Source organism: Malassezia japonica, chromosome 4 (genome assembly GCF_029542785.1).
Source record: "Malassezia japonica chromosome 4, complete sequence".
In the NCBI taxonomy this organism is placed as follows: Eukaryota; Fungi; Basidiomycota; class Malasseziomycetes; order Malasseziales; family Malasseziaceae; genus Malassezia; species Malassezia japonica.
This window is the reverse complement of record NC_083373.1, coordinates 687,205-697,901: the sequence shown is the minus strand read 5'-3', so window position 1 is coordinate 697,901 and position 10,697 is coordinate 687,205. Positions and strand designations below refer to the sequence as shown.

Below are 10,697 nucleotides of genomic sequence, written 5' to 3'. Positions count from 1 at the left end.
CCACGCGCGTCGCGTCAGTGAATCACGTGCAGCAGCGCCTTGTCCGTGCATACGATGGAGCCCAGCGCGCCGCCCCCGCAGCGTACCGCGGCTGCGAATGCGCAGCCGGCGCGTGAGATGAAGGAAAAAGGCAAGTGGTCCAAGATGGGCGAGACGGTCTTTAACAAGACCGTCGCGGTATCCGACTGGTTTGCAGGCTACGCCAACAGCGGGTCGAACAGTACGTGCTCTGTGCTCATCCAGTGCTCGGCGGCGAGCGGTTTTGGCCTGCGTCGAACGACTTCCCGCTCGAGATCGAAAAGTGTACACGTATCCTTCGTTCCTTTACATCCGAAGGTATCCAAGTCAAGCCAGAGCTTTCAGAGGACGAGCGCAAGAAGTTTAAGCTCAATCCCCCGAAAGTCACGAAAAAGATTCCGCCCCAAGTGATCCGCGATGCAAAGGGCGTCTGTATCTGGTCGAGTATGAAGAGCGCGCTCCCGCCGTTTGGCGGCATGAGTGGATCGGGTCTCCTGCTCGGCCGCCTGCCGGACGGCTCGTGGTCGGCGCCGTCGGCGATCCTGCCCAACTATTACTCGGCCGGCTTTGTGGTGGGCCTGGATCTGGTGGATGTACGTGAAGCGACTCACACAGATCATCCTCATTATCAACACGGACGAAATGCTCGAGTCATTCAAGTCGCACAAGTTTGCGCTCACCGCCGACACTCACATTTCCTCTGGGCCGATCGGCGCGGCGTTCGCGGGGAGTATTGACATCAAGAAGAAGCCCGCACAGGTGTACTCGTACGTCAACTCGCGTGGCTTCTATGTCGGCATCGAGCTGTCGGGCCAGGCGTTCCTGGACCGCTTCGACGAGAACGAGCGCTTCTACTACTGGCCCGGCATCAAGGCGGGCGATATCCTCGCCGGGCGCGTCAAGATGCCGCCAGAGGTCGAGCCGCTGCACCGCGCGCTCCACGAGGCAGAGACGGGCGTCGCGCAGGGCGGTGTCCTGGAAGCGGTCAAGCACGACGTGGAGTTGCCGCAGGGGCCCGACACGTCGGTCCTGATGGAGCAGAGCATGGGCGTGCTCCAGGAAGGCGAGCGGCTCCAGCTCCCGCCCACGCCGGAGCAGCTGCAGGCGATGGAGCGGAATGGGTTCAAGGACGAGCTCGACGAGGAGCAGGAGCGCAAGCAACGCGAAGAGGTGCGGCGGATGCCGCCGCCCCCGCGTCACCCCGACTCGGAGCGCCTGCGCAAGGCCCCCCACCCCTCCCTGCCACGGAGAAAGGAGAGAAAGGAAAGGAGAAGGACGGCGACGAGCTCGACGAGCTCTCCCTCGAGAAGGATCCAGAGACGAAAGTATAGGGTGCCTTGTTGAAAAGGCAGTCGTTTTGGCTATGAAAGATACGTCGATATCAACACCAGGTCGATAACCGTAGTAAGCGCGTTGAGTACTGTACATGCGGGTGTTGATCGTGAAAGGTTAGGCACGGAGCGATGCGCTTAGTAGCGGTAGTGGTCGGCCTTGTAGGGGCCGTCGATCGGGATGTCGAGGTAGTCCGACTGCACCTGGGTGAGCTTGGTGAGCTTCACGTTGAGCTTGGCCAGGTGGGCCATGGCAACCTCCTCGTCGAGGGTCTTGGGGAGCATGTAGACCTGGCCGCGCTTGTACTGGCCGTCCTTGTCGTTCCAGAGGGCAATCTGGGCAAGGGTCTGGTTGCAGAACGAGGCGCTCATGATGAACGAGGGGTGGCCAGTGGCACAGCCCAGGTTCACGAGACGGCCCTCGGCCAGGAGGATGACGTGGCGGCCGCTGGGGAGGGTGAAGCGGTCGACCTGGGGCTTGATGTTGACGACCTCCTTGGCGACCTTCTTGAGGCCAGCAACGTCGATCTCAATGTCAAAGTGGCCAATGTTGCACACAATCGCATCCTCGGGCATGGCCTCAAAGTGCTTGGTGGTGATAATGTCACGGTTACCAGTGGTGGTGACAAAGATGTTGGCCTCGCTCGCGACGTCGTCCATGAGCCCGACCTGGTAGCCGGCCATGGCGGCCTGGAGGGCGTTGATCGGGTCAATCTCGGTGACAATCACACGGCAGCCGTAGCCACGGAGCGACTCGGCACAGCCCTTGCCCACGTCACCGAAACCGGCCACGACGGCGACCTTGCCGCCGAGCATGACGTCGGTAGCGCGCTTGAGACCGTCGACGAGCGACTCGCGGCAGCCGTAGTAGTTGTCAAACTTGGACTTGGTCACCGAGTCGTTGACGTTGATGGCAGCGAGCTTCAGCTCACCCTTCTTGGCGGCCATGTAGAGGTGGTGCACACCGGTGGTGGTCTCCTCCGAGACACCGCGGATACCCTCGAGCAGCTGGGGGTACTTCTTGTGCACGAGGGTGGTGAGGTCACCACCGTCGTCGAGGATCATGTTGAGGGGCTCGCCGTTGGGGAAGGCGTAGAGGGTCTGCTCAATGCACCAGTTGTACTCCTCCTCCGTCTCGCCCTTCCAGGCAAAGACCGGGACACCGGTGGCAGCAATCGCGGCCGCGGCGTGGTCCTGGGTCGAGAAGATGTTGCACGACGACCACGACACCTGAGCACCGAGCGCAGTGAGCGTCTCGATCAGCACAGCGGTCTGGATGGTCATGTGCAGGCAGCCGGCAATGCGGGCGCCCTTGAGGGGCTGCTCCTTGGCGTACTTCTGGCGCAGAGCCATCAGACCGGGCATCTCGCCCTCGGCGATTTCGAGCTCCTTGCGACCGAAAGCAGCAAGCGAAATGTCAGCGACCTTGTAGTTGGACATGGTGTGAGTTGGGGGGGGAAGAAGCGCTTCGTTCGCGCCCATGCACCGAGCGCCAGCGAATCTGGCCACGTGTATGCATGCGGGAGGGCACGTGGCCAGATTCGCTGGCAGAAATTCGCTCCTTCTCATGCCCCGCGAGGGAGGCGAAGCGTGTGCGCTGGCGGAGCTGGTCCAGTTCCACTGCCAGCTGCAACACCACCGCATTCTGTGCCAGCCGGTGGAGCGGGTGTTCCGCATGTGCCCCCGGCGCCCTGCGGTGGAAGTGACGCAGCTGGTGGAGTACGACGAGCACAACAAGCCGTACCTTCCTGAAGCGTTCGCGTACGTCCAGGGCGTGGCTCATGCAGCGATTATACCCCCCACACCCATACCTGGGACGGCCGGCCGCGCGCGGATGCACGCGATGTGAAAGACGAGTAGACGGAATCCATGACAATGAATACCGTGTGCGTCAGTGTCAGCTGCCCTCTAAAAGAGTCCGCTATGCGCACCAACGCAAAGTGTGACGGGACGAATTGGGCTATAGCAAGGTGATCCAAACACGTCTTACTAACCGTCCCTTTGCTCTAATCGAAGGGTATGGCTGATGGGCGTGACACATAGTACCTGTATAGGAGAAGACCTTTTTTTCATTCTTTTTTTACGGCGCGCTCACAAGCGCAGCGAGCGGAGCGGCATCGCCGTCCAGGTCACGTAGCTCGTCGAGCAGACTCTCGATCTCGACACGCGGCGTGCCGGCCGCAAGGTGCAGCACGACCGCGCCGCGGTACGCCTGCGCCACTTCGGGCATCACGTCGTCGCCGTCGGGGTGTGCCAGCGCATGCGCGAGCGCCAGTCGGAACTCGTCAAAGAGCGCCAACAGACGTGCGCGCGACGGCGCATGGCGCGCGAGCTTCGTCCGACTCGCCTCGTATAGACACACGCCGTACATCGCGAGCGGCGCATGGCGCAGCACGCTTTGGTCCTCCCACGGCGCCGGCATCGATGTCGGGCCGTAGATCGTCTCGGCCAAGCCGAGCGCCGGCTCGAGGTGCCCCGCGTGGAAAAAGGCGCGCAGCACGCCGGGCGCGAGCGATGCACGGGGTATGTAGTCCGCCATCGACACGTCGAGCACGGTGCGCTGCGCCACCGTCGGCATGCCGCCCGCCAGCAGCGCACGCACAAAGAGCACGACCGCGTGCCGCGGAAGCACATAGCCAAACGACGTCGCGTCGTGGTACAGCCGCACGGCAAACGACAGCTGCCCTGGGCGCTGCGCGGCCTGCGTAAAGAGCCACACGAGCGGGCGCGACAGAAGCGGCCCCGAGCGGTGCGCCAGAGGGAGCTGCGTCGGAAACTGCAGCCGCGCCTGCTCGTACAGGCGCTTGCTCGGCATAAACTGCTCCGCCTGGATGTTCATCGCAAGTAGGCGTGCATGGTGCGCAAAGAGCAGCAGCGGCACGTCCTGTGCGTACATCCGCGACAGGATCTGCGCCGTGAGCGCGTACAGCTCCGCGGGCCAGTCGGGGGGATGCGCGACAAGCGCCGCGAGCGCCGTATCCGGCGACGCAGCCGCGCCGCTGCCCATCGTCGCCTCGAGGCCCCGGATCAGCTCGCCGTACATCTGCTGGTCCGGCCCGTAGTCGGCATTCTCGTGCGTGTGCAGTACCTCGAGCACTTCGAGTGCAAGCTGCATCGCAGCGTCGTGCCCCGGCCGCCGCTCGCGTGCGATCCACGACAAGGAGCTGATCGCCGCTGCATACACGTCGTACGGCAGCTCGGCCCGCGTCCGAATCAGGCCGAGCGCCGGCATGGGGCGGCCGACACGGCACAGCATCACGGCGCAGCGCTCGGCAAGGTACGTCGGCCGCGTCTGTGCGAGGCGGCACAGCAGCGTGGGCCAGTCGGCGAGGTCGACGTGCGGCGGCGCGTCGACGCGCTCGGCACTGCATGCACGCAGCAGCGCCTCGACACGTTCAGCGCCGAGCCGCAGCAGGAGCGTCTGGACGAGCGCGCCGCGGATTGGAAACTGGCGCTCGTACGCGAGGCGCACTGTGTCCGTGGCGAGCTTGAGCAGATCGCCCGGGACGCGCCCCGGGCCTAGCACGCCGGTACATGCAGCAGCAATCGCGTTCAAAGGCTGCGCGGCGCTCGCCGCGTCCGCAGCGACGTCGGGGCGTGCCAGGAATGCGTCGAGCAGCGGCGCGGTCTCGGCGACGAGGCCGAGGCGGGCCAGGCGGTAAATTACGCGCCCTAGCAGCAAGGTATCGAGCGGCGCATAGGCGTCGCGCACGGCATCGTGCAGAATGCGTGCCTGGCGCATGCGCTCGGCGCGCAGCGCCGCGTGCTCGGCGGCCGGTGCGTGGTCGAGCCGCTCGGCGCGCTTGAGCAGCAGGTATACGTAGCGCGCAAAGAGGATGCGCGGCATGTCGTGCTCGGGAAAGAGCTGCGCATGCATTTTGTGCAAGACGCCGAGGCGTTCACAGATGCGGTCCAGGCGTGCGTACAGATCCGCGAGCGGCGCCGGTGCCGGCCCCTGTGCAATGAGCAGCCACATGCCATGCCAGAGTGAGTACGGCATCGGTGTGTCGCTCTCCCGGTACGCCTGCACGAGCTGCCAGCAGGCGTCTTCGTCGTGCCGGGCCAGTGCATCGGCCATCGGACGAAAGGTGTCCGGCCATCGGTGCCGGTCCTTTGGAGGAAGGTAGGGGTGCGTGTACCGCGTAAAGGTAGGCTGGTTCCCCTCGGCGCTCTGTGCCGGCGGCTCGTGCACACGCAGCGGATTCGGCACGGAAAAGAGGAGTGCGCGTGCGTCGGTGCCGAAAAAGTGGCCGCGCGGCACGCCGCAGCGCAGTGCTGATGCGAGGCGCTCACTCGTATGGGTATGAAGTCTGCCGTGCGCCCCCTCGCGGAGTGGGCACGGCGACGTAGCAAGCGCGGTACGCCAGCGCCCCAGCTCACGTCGTGCCATGCATGGGCCTTCGCAAAAGCGATCAAAGCACGTGGCAAACGCGGCGCGACGCGTCTCCCCCTCATGTCGACCTTTAATCGGCAAGCGAGTGCGAGCGGGATACGGCGTGCGCCGTCTGTCGTGAGCACGCCGGTGCACAACGCGCACAGCTACGTCGCGGCGCGCCCCCCGCCCCCCCCCGCTGCGCCTCCCCTGACGGAGGACCAGCTGTCGGAGATCCGCGAGGCGTTTACGCTCTTTGACACCGACAAGGACGGCTCGATCGACTTCCACGAGCTGCGTGTCGCGATGCGTGCGCTTGGCTTTGAGCTGCCCAAGAAGGAGATCCAGGATTTGCTGAGTGCCAACGACGCCAGCGGCCAAGGGCTGATGCAGCGTGCCGCATTTGAGCAAGCAAGTACGTGTCTGACCTAACGCAGTGTCGCAGCTAGTTGCGCAGCGTGACCCCCGCGACGAGATTGCGCGCGCGTTTGCGCTCTTTGACGACCACAGCACCGGCCGGATCGGGCTGCGCGAGCTGAAGCGCGTCGCAAAAGAGCTTGGCGAGAACCTTACCGATGACGAGCTGTATGTGACCTCTACTGACCCAGGCAAGCTATGATTGATGAGTTTGACCTCGACCAGGACGGCACGATTGACCGCAACGAATTCGAGCAGATCATGCTCGGCGAGCCGTAGACCGTTTGTACACACCTCCATTGCTCCTCCCCACCGTCGCCATGGCCGGCCCCCGGAACCAGTACTATGAGTTCTACCGGCAGAGCAGGTACGCGCCACCTCTGACGCAGCATCGGCATGCAGCTCACGGACGCGTTGGATGAGTTGATCCAGTCGGGCCACATTAACCCCATCCTCGCGATGAAGGTGCTCGAGCAGTTTGACAAGTCCATCTCGGAGACGCTCGCGAACAATGTCAAGTCCAAAGGGACAGTCAAGGTAGGTGGCGCATCTCACGCAGGGACACTTGCACAACTACCGCCTGTGTGACGAGGTGTGGACCTTTATCGTAAAGGACGCGCTGTTCAAGCTCGACAATGGCGAGATGCTCTCGGTGGACCGCGCCAAGATTGTCGCGTGCAAGCTCGGCGAAAACAACACGCGGTAATAGAATGCTCGTACATACCTATCTGCTATGACCCATGCTGTGGCTGAGTGGCGGCCGGGCCCAGGCCGGGGAACACCTCGGGGTACGGCGCAGGCACCGGCAGCAGGCCGCCAATCGCCGCATCGGTCGGCGTCACGCTCGCCGAGACAGCCATCGTGTCGACCGGCACAGAGAACGAGGCGTCGCTTTTCTTCATCGGATTTTGGGGCGCAGCCGCGCCAGACGGCGCGGCCAGCGCGGCAAAGATCGGCGCTTGGTCACTCGTGGTCTTGTCCGGCACCGCGCCGGGCACAGAGTACGCGTCCACGCCGAGGGAAACGTTGCCGCCGAGCGGCGTTTCTTTCGAAGGAAGCAGTGTATTCGAGAGGATCGCATCGAGCGCTTTCGGGTCATAGTCCGCCTTGGCCGGCGCAGGCGTCAGATAGTCGCTCGTCACGGGCGGCGCACTCGCGGGGATCGAGGGGGGGAGCGCGGCCGTCGAGGGGGTATGTTGCTGCAGCCCAGGCGACATGCCGCCCAGAGGCTGGCTCGGCATTGCGTAGCGGCTATCCGCCGCCGCCGCCGCCGCCGCCGCCATCACGACCGAGTGCGGCAGGGGGTCGACCGACGGGGCAAACGGCGCGGGGAGCGTCGTCGGCGCAGCGCGCGGCTCCGACGCGGGCGGCAGGCTCGCAAGGACGCTCGCGAGGCGCTCGCTCTGCGACGGCGCTTCGGGCACATCGTCCTGCGTCTCGCTGCGCTTCTGGGTCCGGCGGTGCACGCCAGGGCGCGAGCCGCCACCGCTGCCGCGGCTGGGGGGGACCGTGCCGGGGTCGCCCGTCGCCTCGACGGTGACGACCGTGCCGTCCTTGGAGCGCTTGCGCTTGTTGGACAGCGAGCGCGCGTAGCGCAGGCCACATGCATTGCACAACTGGGTCAGTCAAGCGACGTACGGTTTTGTGCCCCGATGGCCCCCGGCGCCACTCGGGGCTGTTGCTCTTGCCGCAGCTCGAGCAGGTTTTGGACTGCGCGGCGGCCGCGGCCGCGACCGCCGCGAGCGTCGCGACATTGCTGCTCGTGTCCATCTCGGTGTGCTGCGTAGGCAGACCGCCCTGCAGGAGCGACGAGCGCACGGCATGCGCTGTGCCGGCGTCCAGCGGGATCGACGCGTGCGTCTCCTTTTTCCAGCCTTCTGCAGGTCCTTCGGGCTTGGCAGCGAGCGGCGCCTCGACGGACTGCGTGCGCTGCCGCTTCGCCACCGGACTGGCACGCTCGGGGCTCGGCGCGTCGCTCGTCACCTGGAAGCACGCAAGCACCACGGCGCCGTAGGGAATCAAGACGCTCGCGATGCCACGCATGCGCCCCGACGCAGTGAGTGTATGTGATGCGCGGAAGCGCTGCGTACAGCTCGTGGGCTGTGCGCCCTGCGCCGCTTGGCCCGCGTGGATGCCTTGGACGAGGCGCGCAAAGTCCTGTGCATGGTACGACGCGTAGTCCTCTGCGCCGCTCCGCTCGGTACGCGGCGGCGGCCAGCTAAAGAGGATCTCACGTTGGGGGCCGTTGGCAAGCACCTGGAAGACGTAGTGCACAGCCGCGTCGCTCGGCGGCCCCGTGGCATGGTAGAGCTGCTGCCAGATCTGGCGCGACTGCACCGCGTCAAATGCCTGGCGCGCATCGCCGCAGTGCGTTGCGCCTGCCGGCGTATTCGACACTGTGTGGAAGAAGCACAGCGCGAGGCGCTCGCCGACCATGTTTGCCACGACGTCGGTCGCGCGGAAATCGCCCGGCGCCTCGTCAGCGGTGAGCATACGCTGCATCTGGTCCAGCGACGCGTACCGGCACCGGGTCACACTGCCAAACAGCGTGCGGCTCTGCACGATCCGCGCGAGGTCGTCGCGCGCATGCGCACGCTCGTCGGGATGCACAAAGTCGGTAAAGGCACGCCGCGTCAGCGACGTGGCCGCCGGGCCCAGCCGCTGCTGTACAGCGGGGTCGACGTACACAAAGTGCAGCATGTCGCTCTCGGCAGACGTAGAGAGGAGCGCCCAGAAGCACGCGGCCTCCTCGGTCGCCGCGGGCGGCGCCGCCGAAGTGCTTGGCACGCTTTCCCGCGACTCGCTCCGCATGGGGAAGGGGCATGCGGGGGCGTCGGGCGACGGACTCGGCATCGAAACCCCGTTCGAGGGGGACCGATCCGCCTCACTCATTCGTCGCAGTGCGGGCTAGTCCACGCTCCTCGTCACCACAAGCAGACCGAGGGAGCCCCGCCAGGCGCGCTTGCGCCTTGCTTATCTAAGGCAGGGTCTGGTGCGCAGCGCGACGCGCTGCTCCCTATGCGCATCCAAATTCACGCGGGGCACGGCGGCGGGGCGCCGCCCGAGAATGTGCCGCCGCCGCTCGCGCGGCTAAGCCCGGGCGGGGAGCTGGTGCTCGTGGAGCTGCAGGGCTCGCTCGAAATGGACGGGATGGACCCCCAGGGCGGCCAGACGATCGGCACACTGCGCTTTCCGCCGGGGCAGGAGGACAAGCCGATCCTCCAAGTGTCGCACCACCGCCTCGAGGGCAAGCTCGTCAAGCTCACCAGGCCGCTGGCGGTCCTGGAGAAAAAGGTGGCGCCGGTCGACGAGGACGACCTGGAGTGCGTGCCGGACGACGTGCACTCGCCGCCCTCGTCGCCGCCCGTGCACGGCGCGGAGCCTGCGTCGCCGACGCAGGAGCGCAAGCGCGCGCGCATGGACGCGCCCGAGACCCCGGTGAAGCGCGCGCCGATGCTCAGCAGCTCGCCGATGCCGGAGCGCGCGGTGCACTACTCCGACGGCCACTACGACTTTTCCTCGCCCCAAGGGGGCCTCGGCTCACAGCGCACCAAGCCGAGCACCGTGACGTCGTACCACGTCGTGACGATCGTGCGCCACAAACTGCTCTTTTCGAAACGCCCGGAGCCGATCGTACGGCTCGACGGATAATGTACATTACATAGCTACAACAGCTCGACACGCCGCTGGTGCAGCAGCGTGCGCACCGCACGATACCGCAGCAGGTGGATCGTGCCGCGCGCAAGGACCGCCGGCTCACCACTGTGTGAGAAAGGGGGACGTACTCGGGCAGCCGCAGTGGGCCGCAGTCTTCGCGGCAGTAGACAAAGACGGGCGCGTCGAGATTCGGCGCAGTGACTGGATGAGCAAGGAAACGTACCCATGCCGCCGGCCGTGCTGCCGGGCGCCGCGCCGGGCGCCGCGTCCTGCATGCCCCGCATCGGCTCGGGAAGGAACTGGAGCACGGTCGAGTGAAAGTGGTCCGAGTTCAGCTGGTGGTACCGCCGCGCGTAGCCGAGCTCCACGTCGCTCAGTCGCTGCTGCTCGCTGCGGTGCGCCATGAGGTGGGCGGCGTGCTTTTCGATCTGGGTTAGCCTCGGCACCTACCTTGGCGAGGCGCGCGCGCAGGTAGCTGCGCATCAGCCACTTGGCACGCTCCACGTCGAGCTGCACGAGGTTCAGGCGAAAGTGCTCCTCTTCCGACGTCGACGCGTCGGACGCGAGCGAGTCGAGAATCGACTGGGTGAGCCTCGGCACGTACCTGCTGCTGTGCAATTTGGTCCATCACGCTCTCGACCAGCGCCGCGTTCCACGGCTGGATTTCCGGCGCGCCGCGCTCATTCAGCCACTGGTGCGCAAGCTGCACGACGCTCGGCTCGGGCTCGCCGATCGTCTCCTCCTTGATCTCGGCCGCAAAGGGCAGGGGACTCGGCGCGCGAGGCACCTCGTCTTTTACCGATGCGTACGACGACGAGGGCTGCGCGGCGCGCACGTCGTCCTCCTCGTCGTCCGACAAGGCATACCGGGCGTGGGACATGGTCGGCGAATCGACGCGCCGC

General features: G+C 65.7%; 9 protein-coding genes across 9 annotated transcripts; 5 read left to right on the top strand and 4 right to left on the bottom strand.

Annotated features, from left to right (window-relative positions):
• Positions 1–54: 54 nt before the first annotated feature.
• On the top strand, positions 55–1,349 carry MJAP1_002740 (uncharacterized protein; the record flags this gene model as incomplete). Its single annotated transcript, XM_060266673.1, has 4 exons — positions 55–220; positions 244–611; positions 634–1,188; positions 1,269–1,349. The coding sequence occupies 4 exons, from the start codon at positions 55–57 to the stop codon at positions 1,347–1,349; spliced, it is 1,170 nt and encodes a 389-aa protein (XP_060122656.1).
• Positions 1,350–1,487: 138 nt separating this feature from the next.
• SAH1 (adenosylhomocysteinase) lies at positions 1,488–2,789 on the bottom strand (the record flags this gene model as incomplete). The annotated part of the gene is made up of 1 exon (XM_060266672.1): positions 1,488–2,789. One exon carries the CDS (start codon positions 2,787–2,789, stop codon positions 1,488–1,490), a length of 1,302 nt encoding a protein of 433 aa, XP_060122655.1.
• A 127-nt stretch (positions 2,790–2,916) lies between these two features.
• Positions 2,917–3,209, top strand: MJAP1_002738 (uncharacterized protein; the record flags this gene model as incomplete). Its single annotated transcript, XM_060266671.1, has 2 exons — positions 2,917–3,110; positions 3,137–3,209. 2 exons carry the CDS (start codon positions 2,917–2,919, stop codon positions 3,207–3,209), a joined length of 267 nt encoding a protein of 88 aa, XP_060122654.1.
• A 220-nt stretch (positions 3,210–3,429) lies between these two features.
• MJAP1_002737 (uncharacterized protein) lies at positions 3,430–5,739 on the bottom strand (the record flags this gene model as incomplete). Its single annotated transcript, XM_060266670.1, has 1 exon — positions 3,430–5,739. One exon carries the CDS (start codon positions 5,737–5,739, stop codon positions 3,430–3,432), a length of 2,310 nt encoding a protein of 769 aa, XP_060122653.1.
• Positions 5,740–5,802: 63 nt separating this feature from the next.
• Positions 5,803–6,417, top strand: CDC31 (Calcium-binding component of the spindle pole body (SPB) half-bridge; the record flags this gene model as incomplete). Its single annotated transcript, XM_060266669.1, has 3 exons — positions 5,803–6,136; positions 6,159–6,306; positions 6,330–6,417. 3 exons carry the CDS (start codon positions 5,803–5,805, stop codon positions 6,415–6,417), a joined length of 570 nt encoding a protein of 189 aa, XP_060122652.1.
• A 41-nt stretch (positions 6,418–6,458) lies between these two features.
• Positions 6,459–6,844, top strand: toa2 (Transcription initiation factor IIA subunit 2; the record flags this gene model as incomplete). The annotated part of the gene is made up of 3 exons (XM_060266668.1): positions 6,459–6,505; positions 6,528–6,675; positions 6,698–6,844. The coding sequence occupies 3 exons, from the start codon at positions 6,459–6,461 to the stop codon at positions 6,842–6,844; spliced, it is 342 nt and encodes a 113-aa protein (XP_060122651.1).
• A 25-nt stretch (positions 6,845–6,869) lies between these two features.
• MJAP1_002734 (uncharacterized protein) lies at positions 6,870–8,949 on the bottom strand (the record flags this gene model as incomplete). Its single annotated transcript, XM_060266667.1, has 2 exons — positions 6,870–7,754; positions 7,777–8,949. 2 exons carry the CDS (start codon positions 8,947–8,949, stop codon positions 6,870–6,872), a joined length of 2,058 nt encoding a protein of 685 aa, XP_060122650.1.
• A 330-nt stretch (positions 8,950–9,279) lies between these two features.
• Positions 9,280–9,789, top strand: MJAP1_002733 (uncharacterized protein; the record flags this gene model as incomplete). Its single annotated transcript, XM_060266666.1, has 1 exon — positions 9,280–9,789. One exon carries the CDS (start codon positions 9,280–9,282, stop codon positions 9,787–9,789), a length of 510 nt encoding a protein of 169 aa, XP_060122649.1.
• Positions 9,790–9,803: 14 nt separating this feature from the next.
• On the bottom strand, positions 9,804–10,675 carry SLD5 (GINS complex subunit; the record flags this gene model as incomplete). The annotated part of the gene is made up of 5 exons (XM_060266665.1): positions 9,804–9,900; positions 9,924–9,996; positions 10,019–10,223; positions 10,246–10,377; positions 10,400–10,675. 5 exons carry the CDS (start codon positions 10,673–10,675, stop codon positions 9,804–9,806), a joined length of 783 nt encoding a protein of 260 aa, XP_060122648.1.
• Positions 10,676–10,697: the final 22 nt, after the last annotated feature.